We start from the raw sequence: 14607 nt of genomic DNA, 5'->3' as shown, positions 1-14607 counted from the left end.
TTTCGTTCGGCAGCATTCCCCAGGACCTTCCCATTAAGTGTACAAGTCCTGCCCTGATTCACCTTTCCAAAATGCAGCACCTCGCATTTCTCTAAATTAAACTCCATCTGCCACTCCTTGGCCATCTGATCAAGATCCCGTTGTAATCAGAGGTAACCTTCTTTGTTATCCCCCAATTTCGGTGTCATCTGCAAACTTACTGACCAAACCTCCACTGAAGATGATTGTAAACACGTTAGTGTTGTCTTCCATACTCACATGCCAAACCCACTGTTTTTCCCGATGGGGAGATTTGTGGAATCTCCCCTTCCCATCAGTTGTTTAATCATCCACCACCGTCTTCAAAAGAAAAGTTTCCTAAGCCCCCCACCCCAGTCAGAACAGAATGAAATAATTCATTCACAGCTCAACATGGCCAGCAGTCGTCTAATAAATGCTGTAATAACTGGCAAACCATTTCCCCCTTGTTCAATTCCTATGCGAGAGATCTGGCAGAATGCCAGCCTGTGGAGGAGTTTGTGATAAATGAAAAGTACTGGCATTTTGTGCCAGGCAGCAATTTTTGTCCGAACTTATTTTCTGAGGAACGCAAGAGTGTGGATTGAAAATAGCCAATTTGTCAATTCAAGATCAAAATCCAAGCAAACCACCACGTTGAGACAGAGTGATCTTTAGCTCACTTCTCTCTGTGGCATAAACTTTCTGCCAATTGTACAAACTGTGAGCAGGAATGCCCTAAGCATTACCACTCCTTAATTAATCCACCCTCACTATCCAGGGAAATTGCAACTGTGCAAAAGCACAGGTTGCAATTATAATTCAGGCAACTGTTGGACCAATTCATTGAGGGGGGGGGGGGGGTTAGAGAGGGTGGGGGTAAAGAAGGCAAACTCAATTTAAAATTGGAAAACGCCGCCTAGAAATAAAAGCCAGTAGTTTGTTAGGGGCTTGTACTGCTTTTGACTTAAGCAGCAAGTCAGTTAAAGAGCTGCTCATGTTGTTTCACCCAAGTTTCCATTCCTGAGATGCTCCAGTCCAGGACTGCAGTTTGGGGGAATCGCTGTCCGTGCCTAATCTATCACTCATTCCCCACTCCCCCCGCCCCCCACCAAAACAAAAACTGTTGCCTCTCGTTAATTTCCAAACAGCAACAGTCACTCGGAACCAGCCCGACTTCTGAAACAGAACACGAGGCAAGGGGGGAGCTGCTGTTGGGGGCTATTTCTGCACAACTGCTCCACAACCCGGGGGGGGGGGGGGGAGGAAAGAGTTGGGTCAGGGTTAACACACACACTCACCGACACCACTGATGTTCTCTTCACAGGAGTACCATATGCCGGTGTGGAAATAACGGAAGACAAAGCGGTCATCGCCGGTATCCCAGCTGTAGTGGACCTGGTCCGGTTTGGAAGTGTTCATGGTGCTAGTGCGGTTCAAGTTGATGCAGTTGAATCTGGTCTCCTTGCTGCAGTTCGGCTTGGGCACTTTCTGAGTGCCCTCACACCAGTACGTGGTAATGAAGGCGGTGGTGGAGAAAAGCAGCGCCACTAGGTTTAAGGAGGCTGCCAGCAGCGCCCGGCACTTTCTGCTGGTTTTCATCACTGTCCCCCCGCTTACTTTGTGGGTTTTTTTTTTGTTTGTGTCAGTCTGGGTAGCAAATTCACTCCAGCCTGGATGCTGTCCTCAGCCCTCTCTTAAGCGTGCCTGGTACCTGTCCCACACTGAGTGCTGAAAGGCTGCTCTTTCTCCAGCCTGGAGGAGAGAGAGGACACCGCAGCATTTTCCACTGAACGCCACATCGTGCAGAACTACCGCTGCCTCCCTCTGACAGTCAGTCACCTGCCTGCCTCCCCGCCAGTGGACAGGATTCACTGAGAATTCACAAAGCCAGCCCCCCTCTCTCCCTGAGCACTCCCTCCCTTTAGACGGCTGAAATGACATGCCATCTAACGCACGGGGATTATCATTTTCCAGTCAAACCACACAAGAAACTGTGGAAGTGTGAATCTTATTTTGTGAAGGAATTAAGTAAGTAATTTTGAAATTAAGGAGATAGGAACAACAACAACAACAAAATCAGGAAATGAGTGACAATGAAGGGGAGAAAAACATGTACAAGCTAAATATCTTTAATCTCAGTAGACTTATAGAGATGTACAACAGGAAACAGAGCCCTGGGTCCAACTCATAGAGTCATAGAGCTGTACAAAACAGAACCCTAGGTCCAACTTGTCCATGCTTAAATTAATCTAGTCCCATTTGTCAGCATTTGGCCCATCTCCCTCTAAACCCTTCAGCCCAACTTGTCCATACAGACCAGATATCCTAAATTAATCGAGTCCCATTTGGCCTATATCCCTCCGAACCCTTCCTATTCATATACCCATCCAGCTGCCTTTTAAGTGTTGTAATTGTACCAGCCTCCACCACTTCCTCCGGCAGCTCATTCCCCACAGAGTCATACAGCATGGAAACAGACCCCTCAGTCCAACCAGTCCATGCCAAACATAATCCCGAACTGAACTAGTCCCAGCTGCCTGCTCCTGAAATTGTGTCCAGGCTGCTAATGAATTTTAAAAATAGTCATGCTCCCAATACCAACTTCTGAGGAACCACGTGATATTTGTATGGCACTATTAATGGACAAAATACCCCATAACTAAACTCTTCCCCTTGGAATTAAAACAATCATTATTCTCTCCCCTAGTTTTGCTTCTAAAGCTATTTAGAGCATTGAAACAAAAAGAGAAAGCCACAAAAATTTGCAACAGAAGTCTGCTGTTTACACTTTTTATCCTTTAGTTGCTAATTCACAGCATGCATCAAGCTAGCAGCTCAGATTATTTCATCTGGGATATTAAAAGTGGAACTGTTCAGTGCTAATCAAATGGAACTAACTCATCCAGATACCTTACATTAATCTAGTCCCATTTGCCAGCACTTGGCCCATATCCCTCTATACTCTTCCTATTCACATACCCATCCAGATGCCTTTTAAATGTTCTAATTGTACCAGCCTGAATGTCAAATCTAGCTCATTGTCACTTTGGGATGGTGTGGAGGTGCCAGAGTTGGACTGGGATGTACAAAGTCAGAAGCCACATGACAGCAGGTTATAGTCCAACAGGTTTATTGGAAATCACAAGCTTTCAGAGCACTGCTCGTTCGTCAGGTGAAGTGACTTTGGAAGATAGCTTGCAGAGGGAAAAAATGTTGATTACCTCACAAGTATCGAGTCCTCTTTTAGTCAAAACACTGCAACAGGATCGAACCAGGAGTTAATATTGATGTCATTTCAAAATTAAAACACTTTTCTTTCCCCGCTTACCAATCAGAGATTGCAACATTCTAAATAAGTGTCTGTTTCCCCCAGAATTAGATCTTAATGTTGGTGGTACGTACTGTGTTATATTGTTTGTCAGTATGTGTGAACGCTAACAGACTTGGTTTAAAACCTGGAGTAAGTGTGTGTGTGCTTGGCTGTGGCTCAAGTGTTAAAACCAAGACAATGTTAGTACATCAGTCAGCCAGTTAGAACTCACATTTTACTTGAGATATTTTCTAACGAACCTGTTGTGACTGGATCAGTTAAGAATTAAAACCTAGACATCTAGACTCAGTGGTAGGGACAATGTATCCACTTACTGCACTTCATTCAACAATGTGACCTCCTGAACAGATGAGCATGCGTTTTTCCCTCAATGTTGCTGTTGACGTTATCGTGGGGTTGGCCTATTTTCCGGGCTCTGGGAAGTTGCCAGTTAAGAGTCAAAGTGACTGCACAGCAGTTCACTGAGGCGACTGGGTCTCACTCCATGGGAATCCTGCCCCACATGCTCAGTGCTCCGTGCAGCGTCTTCCTTACCTGCTGCTGGGAAAGGGTTTGTTCCCCACCATGTCAGCTCAGGGTTTACTTTGCATGTTTGCCCATGTGAGGAAGGAACAACTCAGCAGCTTCTGCCTGAGATTGGTCAGGTCTGGTGCAATGTGTCCAATTGTGGGCACCACATCAGGGTCTGGAGAGCACTGCCTGGAAATGTGATGGACGCAGGTTCAAATGAGGCATTCAAGGGGGCATTAATGTGCAGGTGCATGGGAGGGAAGGCAGGAGACTGACAGCTGGGTAATTGATGCTCACTTGAAGAGTCAGTCCAGGTACAATGGGCGGAACGGTCTGCTTCTGTATGTAACACTTCTGTGATTCTGAGTACCCACAGCCTGCTGGTCACAGACCTGTTGAGGCACAGCACCAGGTAGAGGGGGATCCCACAGCAGAAACTAGCAGAGAAGGACCAGCACAGAGGAGTCCAATGGAGAGGAGAGCAGCAGAGAGGGGGTGAGCAGAGAGAGTATCTGCAGAGAAAAGTCCAGTAGAGTGGGGACCAGCAATGGGGGTACCAGTAGAGAGGGAATCAGCAGAGATATGGGACCAGAGAAGAGGTGGGTGTAGGTGATCAACTTGAGGGAACCTGCAGAGAGGAGTCCAGCAGGAACAGGACCAACAAAGGAGGATCCAGTAGAGAGAAAACCAGCAGAGGGGAGGGCGCGTCCAGTTGAGAGGGGGCCATCAGAAATGGAACCAGCACAGACGGGATCAGTGGAAGGAGGATCAGTACAAAGGGGTACTGAGAAGATTGGACAGTGACAGACAGGGGTATATTGTTAAGCAAACCTGCAGAGAGGGGAGAGGTACAGCAGCAAGGAAGTGGCAGAGATGGGATTGACAAAGAGAAGACCAGCAGAGTAGAGACTAACAGAAAGGACTCGAGTAGGGAGGAGGTGTTGGAGGAGGTAGGGGATATGAGTGGAAGGTGTCCAGTAGGGAGTAAACAGGCAGAGGGGAGACAACCATAGACTTGCAGCTCATAGGAGGCAGAGTGCACAGAGATTGGTCTACAGACACAGACAGAGTTTCCTCGAAATGTCTGAGCATTCATATCTGAGGAGGCTGAAGGAGTCCCATCAGCTGGTGTCAGCTATCCATCAGCTCATGTGGGAAATCCTGTTGGACCTTGTGGCTGTGTGTTACCTGTCTCTGTCAAAGCCACCATCACCCACAGCCATTTTATCTCTTTACCCTTCCAGGGTTTTGTGGGAGAGACATCCAGTCAGTAAGCCATGAAATATTTAGACCAGATCACTGACAGGCCAATCACGTGATCTATTTGGTTGGAGTGTCTGATGATCCCTGTCTATCCATGGAAGAAGACATCCTTGTCTCAGTGGCCTGTGCCATCACTCAATCCGTGTTTGATATGGACTCCCTCACTCTATCTGCAATCATGATGACAGCACTTGGAAGCTTTGTCAGTACGTCACTCACTCTCTTCTGCTATCCAATGAACTGCCTTTACATCAATGACCTTCAGAGTTTGAAGAACTCTGTAGCCTCCAATACAGATACCACCCTCAGTTCCACCACCTGTTCTTTATTTGCAGACTGTGAGCAAAAGAGTGAAAACGCGGCCATCACTCCAAATTGGTCGCTCTGACCATTTGAGATGGTCTGCGTGTGTCCTTTGTGTGTAAACCCTCAGAACAGTTGAACTCTTTAATGTCAACAGGAATGTATGAAATAGGCCATTCTCAAGGCTGTGCTGCTATTCAATTAGATAGTGGCTCATCCTCTACCTCAGCGCCATTTTCCTGCACTATCTCCACATTCTTTGATGTCATTAGTTCTGGAAATCCAACGATCTCAGTCTTAAATGTAGGTAAAGGTAAAGTTACCAAACTACAATTGGACCATAGGGTTGCTCTCTCATTAGATGGAGATAACTGGTGGTGGTTTAACCTGAGGGTCACCATACCTCAGGTGATGGGAGAGTTGAGAAGGAGAGCCCTTCATGGTGACCTCAGCCTGTGCAGGAACTGAACCCACAGTATTAGCATCAATTTGCATCATGAACCAGCCAACTGAGTTAAACCAACTCCCACTCTTAAGTATGTTCAAGACTGATTGTCCCATTCCCCTTTGGCACAGAGATTTCTATAGGTTCACTACCTTTTGAGTCTAGAAATCCTTTCTCAACTTGATCTTGAAGGGCCTTCTCCTTATTCTGAAACCCTGTTCCCTGGTTATAGACCCTGCAGCCAGGGGGAAACATCATTACTACATTTATTCTGTTAACCCTGTCAAAGATTTGCATACTTCAATGAGATCACCTCTCATTCTCCTGAACTCTGGTAAATCACAGGCCCAGTTTCCTTGGAGGGCAATCCACCCCTCCCAGAGGTCAGCCTGATCAACCTTTGATCCATTCACTCGATGGTAAGTGTATGCTTCCTTAGCTAAGGAAGTCAAACCTGAGCACAATACTCCAGATGAAGTTTCAACAGGACTTCTTTACTCCCGTACTCAAGCCCTCTTGCAGTGAAAGTCAACATACCATTTGCTTCCTAATTTATTGCTTCTCCTGCCTTAAGTGACTCATGAACAAGGTCCCTTTGGTCTTCAACACTTCCAATCTCTCACTGTTTAAGAAATGCACTTGCATAAATTATGAAGCAAATTATATATTCATTTTGTAAAGTAAATCAACGTCATTGTATAGACACCAGCACTATCTTATTGCATGAAAGTGAATTTGTTTACATTGTGTCTTTGTGCTTGATGAGATTTAGTTCCAAAATATGCAGATATAGTGGGAAAATGCAACTACTACAAGATGGCACAGTGGCTCAGTGGTTAGCACTACTGCCTCGCAGTGCCAGGGACCTGGGCTCAATTCCACCCTCGGGTGACTGTCTGTGTGGAGTTTGCGCGTTCTCCTGGGTGTTCTGGTGTCCTCGTACAGTCCAAAGGTGTGCGAGTTAAATGGATTAGCCATGCTGACTTGCCCATAATGTGCAGAGATATACAAGCTAGGTGAATTAGCAATGGGCAATGCAGGGATACAGGGATTGGTAGGATGTTCTTCAGAGGGTCAGTGTGGACTTGATGGGCTGAATGGCCTGCTTCTGCACTGTATGGGCTCTCTGCTTTCTGGTCTTTAGGCAGTAAAGTGGACACTGTCTGGTAGATATCCTGTTAAAACTTTACCTGTATTGTACTGTGTGGGTATATTAGCTTGTTTCACACCATTGTTTTTCCAGTGGTAGCTGGAGGTATTTGGGTCACTGCAGAGAGGTTGCTGAGATCCTGGAAGCATTCTGTATGCTTTCAGGAGAATCCTTATGTTGCAACCTGACACTCCAAAGACTGCAGCTCACCATCGCCTTCACCAGGGCAGTTAGGGATGGGAATTCAACGTTGGCCTCACCAGTGATGCCCACATCCCATGACTGAATAATAGAAACTTTTCCTTTGCCAATCATTCAGTGGAACCTGGCACCTCATTATTTCCCAGTGTCTTAGGTGTGTAAAGTAATGCCTTTTATTTCTTTCTGCATTGTTAGTTTGTGAGAAGGCAAAGGTTTTAAAACCACGATTACTACATATTTTGAAAGCAAGCGCTCATTGTAAGCATTGTTGACAGAGCTGCTTGTCGGAACAGTGGCGAAGGTGTGGTTGCAGAAGGTGTGGAGCTGGGGGGTTGTGTACAGAGAGAATTGGTTGGAATGTGTAGCTGGTTGCTCTGAACTTTAGAGAGTAGTAATTGATGAAAAAATGATCTTCTGCCAGGCAATAGCTGAGTGATTGGTTCTCAGCTAGTGGGGGGGCTGTCATTTTATTTTATTTATTCATGGGATGAGGGCATCACTGGCTAAACCAGCATTTATAGCCCATCTCTAATTGCCCTGAGGGCAGTTAAGAATCAACCACATTATTGTGGGTGTGACTTAAGTTCTGATGAAGAGTCATCTAGACTCAAAATGTAGGCATGCCCTCTCTTCATGAATGCTGCCTGACCCACTGTGATCTCCAGTACTTTTTGTTTTCAGTGTCAATGTTTCATAACCTGTAGCTAGTAGCTCTTTGTTCAGTTTAGAAATGTGGTCAATGTTTTATGAGAACCCAGGTCTGAAAGTTAGGTAAATGGAGGCATCTTTGCTTACTTTTTAAAAACATTAACTTTGGTGACCACTCTGGCAATATTGGGTCTTCTGTTCCAGTGTGCTCCATCAGTGGGGCATTACAGGTGCCTCTGGAAGGATAGCTGGGAGGGGTGGGGGGTCTCTTCAGCCTTTCGTTGATGCACAGCTGCTGTGCGTTCAGGGCCTTTCTCACCCCACTTTGTCACCTCCTGCGTCTGCCTCTTCGCAGAAGAAGTGATGCACCTTTCCCTTGGAATGACTCCTGCCATTGCCTGTGCATGGTAAAAACAATGACTGCAGATGCTGAAAATCAAATACTGGATTAGTGGTGCTGGAAGAGCACAGCAGTTCAGGCAGCATCCAACGAGCAGCGAAATCAACGTTTCGGGCAAAAGCCCTTCCTGTGCATTTGCAAGCTGAGTGTGGGCCTTTCATTGGCACAGCAGTGGTTTGCTCACGAACATGGGCGGCATAGTGGCTCAGTGGTTACCACTGCTGCCTTACGGCTTCAGGGACCTGGGTTTGATTCCAGCCTTGGGCAACTGTCTGATTGGAGTTTGCACTTTCTCCCCGTCTCTACATGGGTTTCCCCAGGTGCTCTGGTTTCCTCCCACAGTCCAAAGGTGTGCGGGTTAGGTGAATTGGCCATGCTAAATTGCCTATAGTGTTCAGGGTTGTGCAGGTTAGGTGCATTAGTCAGGGGAAATATAATGTGGGAATGGGTCTGGATGGGTTACTCTTCAGTTGGTGTGGACTTGTTGGGCCGAAGGGTCAGTTTCCACACTGTAGGGATTCCATGATTGGCCCCATCTGAATCTGTAATGACTGTGTCTGTGTGGTGCTCACCACTTTGGGTGACACACAATTGACTGCTGACTGCCATCTGCACTGGTGCTGAGTATAGGCCATCTCCATGAGCTTGCACCTTCAGACTATTACTCACCAAGGAGGTAGTGTGGGAACATACAGGAACTGGGCACAGCCCCCTGCAGCAGTGGGCCCTGCAGGTAAAGTATACATTCAGTCACTAGTCTTCTGCTACTTCAGCCAGTGATTGTCTGAGTTCATCAGTTGCGGGTTGATAATCCTCCTGCCATTAAATGGCGATCCCTTTTCTCCTGATATTCTTAAAATGGCTTTCTGAGCTAAATTTGCCATGTATGACAAAGGGAATTTGAATAAATTTCAAAAACTTGTGAAAATCACTTTTATTTTCCAGTTTCCTTGGATCAAGACAGACACCAGTGGTTAAATAAATTAGCTCAAAAATTGTATCTGTGCTACATTAATGTTGCATTTTTGGTTATTAGACACAATTCACACTCCATGCTTTGCTTTCCTCAGAAAGTACGAAATTCCATGTTACCCAATTTTTATAGAATACAAAATCAATGGTGGTAAGTGCTTTGAATATACAATGTTGTCAACAGACGCCGTATTGTTGACTGTGTGGAATGTCTGCTTGCTAAATGTGTTAATGCTCTGATCATCCTCATTAATCAACCTGTCTGGTCATTCTGTGTGACATTGGGTAAGCTCCTTTTGTTTGTTGGAACACTTATCTATCTTGCACCTAGCCCGTGTCTTGCCAGGTTGTTAAACCATCTGTTCTGGCTTTGGCTTCCTGTATTGATGCTTCCAGTGTCCTCTGCTCCCACATGTCTATGTTGTAGAAAGCTGGACAATCGCTGTGTGAGACCATGCAACCTGTGCGGCTTACCAGGTTTTATTTTGAATGAACCACTTTGCCAAGGTTAGACATGGTGAACAAAGCCTGCAAACTCTGTCTGCCTACAAGGATGACTTCATACTTCTCGCTGCGTTTTTGCGATTTCCAAGTTGATCCAAAAGCAACTTCTGATTTGCTTCAAGATGGGCAGAAACAGTCACAAGGTCAATGATTGTAACAGCTAGCGCTGTCCCCAAGAAATCTCAATCACGTCCACTGTCTTTGCAGTTCGCAAAACAATCTGTTGGCTCCTCAGGTCACTTTCATTCTTTTATCTCTGTGTGCTGGATGTGGGGCCAGTGTTTATTGCCCATCCCTAATTGCCCAGGAGATGGGAGTTGGAGCTGCCTTCTTGAACTGCTGCCCACAGCGCTGTTGGACAGCCAGCCCCAGGTTTTTGATGAGGCTACAGCATTTGACCATAGACTGCTTCAGTATCTGAGGAGTCATGAACATTGTGCTGTTACCATCAAACATCCCCTCTTCTGACCTTATGATAGAGGGAAGGTCACTGCGAATGTAGCTGGAGATGTCTGAACTTAGGAAACTACCCTAAGGAACTGAAACAGAGATGTCCCATGGTTGAGATGACTGACATCGAACAACAACAATTTTTCTCTATGGTAAGCATGATCTAGCCATCAGTGAGACTTTTCCCTTGCATTTCCACTAAGGCCAGTTTTCCTGGTCTCCTTAATGCAATGCTCCATCAAATGTAGCCTTGATGTGAAGGCTGTCACTCTCGCCTCATCTTTGGAATTCAGCTCTTTTGTCCACGTTTGGACCAAGGTTTTAATGAGGTAAGGAGCTGAGTGACACGAGTGGAATCCAAACTAAGTGTCACTGAGCAGGTTATTGTTAGGTAAGTGTTACTGGGTATCATTGTAACTTGGATTGGTTCCAGGTTGTTTTATTGGCAAGGTATTGACGCTTGTGGGTAATAGAGGGGCAGCATGGTGGCTCAGTGGTTAGCACTGTTGCCTCACAGTGCCACAGACGCAGTTTCGATTCCAGCCTCCGGCGATTGTCTGTGTGGAGAGTGAACATTCTCCCTGTGTCTGGGTGGGTTTCCTCCGGGTACTCCGATTTCATCCCACAATCCAAAGGTTAGGTTAATTGGCCATGCCAAATTGCCCATAATGTTCAGGGATGTGTGGGTTAGGTGCATTAGTCAGGGATAAATATAGAGTAACAGGATTGGGGGAATAGGTCTTGGTGGGTTACTCTTCGGAGGGTCAGTGTGGACTTGTTGGGCCAAATGGCCTGTTTCCACACTGCAGGGATTCTATGATAGTTTAGGATCCATTCTGACAATGGATAAACTGTGAGTCTCCAAACAGTGTGAAAAATGTTAGATTTGAAATTCGGTAATATTGCCATAATATTGTCAGGACCCATAAGCCTTTGCAATATCCATTGCCTTCAGCACGTGGTATCATGTGGAGTGAATAAAACTGGCTGAAGTTCTGGCATTTGTGATGTTGGGCACTGGTGGATGAGGCTGAGATGGATGATCCACTTAGCACTTCTGGCTGAGCATTATTGAATATTCTTTGACCTTCACTTTAATGTTGATGTGAAGATGGTGATATTTTTGGGGCATCCTCCAGTCGGTTGTTTAATTGTCCACCACCATTCACAGCTGGGTATGGCAAGACCGTAGAGCTTAAGTCTGAGCCACTGGTTGTGGGATCACTCAGCTCTACCCATCGCCTCAGGTTGATGTCATGCAAGTAGCCCTATGTTACAGCTTCATCAAGTTGCCCACCTTTTCTTCTGGAGTCAATCCAAGTCTTTGAACAATCTGACTCTTGTCAGTGTATATCTGGATATATGAAACTGAAACAGATTATAAAGAAACAACAGCGTATGTCCACATGTGATTCTTTCTCAGTGGACTATGTAAAAGGGATAACTTGAAAATGCACTTCTTTGTTGTTGTGAAAAGCAAATTATATCTATACCTGTTATAGTGATTGTAAGAAGGTCAGCCAGGTGGATCTCATAGAATATGAGTTCCCTGACTGGGGCTGCTAATCTGGCTCAGTTAGGGAGTCCTGGCTGACAGATATAATCAGGAGTCAAGACTGTGGAGCTGGAAAAGTACAACAGGTCAGGCAACATCTGAGGAGCAGGAGAATCAATGTTTCAGGCAAAAGCCATTCATCAGGAATATAAACAGGAATGTCCAGGGTTCTGTTCACTCTAGCAGCCAGTTCTGAGCTAGCTGGGTCAGTGTCATGCACAATGACTTGATTTGATTTGTATGATTTAATATTGTCACCCGTACCTAAATACAGTAAGAAGTTTTTGTTTTGCGTGCAGTACAAGCAGATCGTAGCATACAAAAATCATAGGGTGATTGAACAAAGCGAGGAATACAAAGTTACAGCTGCAAGGAAGGTGGACAAAAAGCAAGATCAACATTAGATTTGAAGTTTGAATATTGCTCGTAATTTTTACAGACTTAGAATTGAGGTTTAAAAAGGCAAAATGACTGTAAGAAATGTGAGAATAAGGTCTGCTGTTCAGAGCTCGCAGAGTCGTCCTATGTTAGCGCTATCTTGAAAAGAAACGCAGTGAGGGGATATCGGCCCTTGTGGAGTTATCTCACCTTTATTTTTGGCCTGCATGTCCTCATGTGTCCTTGCATTATATGTGAGGAAAGGTTTAAGGTAGTCTCCACATTTTGCATACCACATCACCGGATTCTGGCCATGACGATACCATAATAGGATGGTGAGGAATCAGGCAGCAAACAGACCCCAAGCAAAATATGGGTCTGCATTGACAGTCCGTCTGAACTGATGTAGAACTTTGTTTGTTATGAACATCAGCTGGATGTTTGGAAATTCTTTCCTTCCTGCTCCCGAACCCTCCCATCACTCGGGATCTGGCTCTCTGTCAGTATCAGGACCAATAGCAGAGTGAGAAGCTCCAGTTAGGACAGAGACTGGCATATTCAAAGTTGGTTCATGAAAGGAAAGCAAATTGAATCGAGATGCTCCAAATTGTGACTGATTATGATTAAACAATCCCAAAGGAATCATTTACAATGAATAAGAATTTGATAACAAGAGGATGCAACATCAGTGGGAGGACTGAGAGATTATTGGAAGAAGTGGCAAAACTTGTGATCTCCATGTATAAAGCCCTTCTATCTTTCAACTCACCAGAAGGGACATTGTAAACTGTATGTGCTCATCTTGAAAGTTCTGGTCAGTTGTTGTGCACCTGATACTATTTCGTTCAGTCTTTGTGAGAGAAAATAACTAATTCAATAAAGTTATTTGACATTACTGTTACAAATGTGGTTTGTATTTAGATGTTAACTTAGGGTAGAATGGAGGACTCAAGTGATCTGTCCTCTCTTCTGCTGACGGTAAACCTGGGTTTGTTCCAGGTTTTATCAATGGCAAGGTATTGACACTTGTGGATAATAGTTTAGGATCTCTTCTGACAATGGGTTAACTGTGAGTCTCCAGACAGTGTTAAGAATGTTAGGTTTTGTAAATGGTTATATTTAACTGTCTATCTAGTTTGAAAATAGAATGGAGCTGGATGTGTAAATTGTAACTAATTAGTATTTCTACTTCGATGCAAGATGTAATTTATGTTGTGGAGTTAACTTTGAGAAGGGAAGGGTCTATTTGCAGAATTGTGTTACAGCCCTTCAATGAAAAAAGAACCCTGAAATGCACAGACAACTCAGTCTGCCATGAGCTGAGATAGAGATAGGTAGTCTCAATGGTTCACCTGCAGTTATGCTTAAATTAACAAGACCAAATCCCCATCGATTTAGTATAAGGTTGTAAACTTTGCCTGGCTTGAGCTGGAGGCTTGATCTCCAGGAAACTCCTTCAGGAAAGGAATGGAATTAAATCTTGTGAAGGTAAAATTTATGCTGGATTGCTTCAAGAAGAATTGAAGGTCTGCTTCAGGCTCAGAGTGGAGTTTAACTCTAGAAAAGGATTTTGGGTGTGGTTAGGGCAGCACGGTGGCTCAGTGCTTAGCACTACTGCCTTACAGAGGCATGGAACCAGCCTTGATTCCAGCCTCAGGCAACTGCCTGCATGGAGGTTGCACATTCACCTCGTGTCTGTATGGGTTTACTCTGGGTGCTCCTGTTTCCTCTGACAGTCCAAAGATGTCCAGGTTAGGTGGGCTGGCCATGCTAAATTGTCCTGTAGTATCCAGGCTAGCTGGATTAGCCATGGTAAATGTGGCATTACAGGTGGTGGATAGTTGGGTCTGTGTGGGATGCTGTTCAGAGGGTTGGTGCAGACTCAATGGGCTCAATGGCTTTGTTTCTGCATTGTAGGCCTTCTATAACACTATAACCATAAAAGGGGAAAGTCCTCTACTGAAGTATAATTTGTCCACACACATAGCGTTTGTCTACACAAATATTGCTTTTAGTTTATCTTTTACGGTAAAGTATTCAATGTGAAATCTTTCTGTCTCATTCCTTCACCTAATCACTGGAAGTTTCAACATTTTAAGTTTTTGATCTTTATAGAGAGTCTAACAATCCATAGGCTTGGTAAATTTAAGGCATGGTGGCTCAGTGATTAGCACTGCTGCCTTACAGCACTAGGGTCTCAGGTTCAATTCTAGCCTTGGGTGACTGTCTGTGTGCAGTTTGCACATTCTCCCCCTGTCTGTGTGGGTTTCCTCTGGGTGCTCTGGTTTCCTCCCACAGTTCAACAATGTGCAGATCAGGTGAATTGGCCATTCTAAATTGTCCATAGTGTTACGTGCATCGGGTGGGTGGGTTACGTTTAGGATGGTCAGTGTGGACTTATTGGGCCGAAGGACCTGCTTCTACACTGTACAGAATCTAATCTGATACAATGTTTTAAAAACGTTTAATGGGCTTCATAACAGTTCAGTTTTAATTT

The 14607-nt window shown here is 45.0% G+C and overlaps 1 protein-coding gene across 2 annotated transcripts in view; it reads right to left on the bottom strand.

The window, feature by feature from the left end:
• The window catches only part of gsg1l (gsg1-like), a 249586-nt gene extending 247742 nt beyond the window's left edge, over nt 1–1844 (bottom strand). For both annotated transcript variants that reach the window (XM_072559405.1, XM_072559406.1), the window contains exon 1: nt 1299–1844. In XM_072559405.1, coding sequence (XP_072415506.1) covers nt 1299–1599 — 301 coding nt within the window. In that variant the 5' untranslated portion in view covers nt 1600–1844. The remainder of the gene's footprint in view (nt 1–1298) is intronic.
• Between the last annotated feature and the right edge of the window lie 12763 nt (nt 1845–14607).

Source organism: Chiloscyllium punctatum, chromosome 40 (assembly GCF_047496795.1).
Source record: "Chiloscyllium punctatum isolate Juve2018m chromosome 40, sChiPun1.3, whole genome shotgun sequence".
Lineage (NCBI taxonomy): Eukaryota > Metazoa > Chordata > Chondrichthyes > Orectolobiformes > Hemiscylliidae > Chiloscyllium > Chiloscyllium punctatum.
This window is presented reverse-complemented; position numbering and strand designations above follow the sequence as displayed.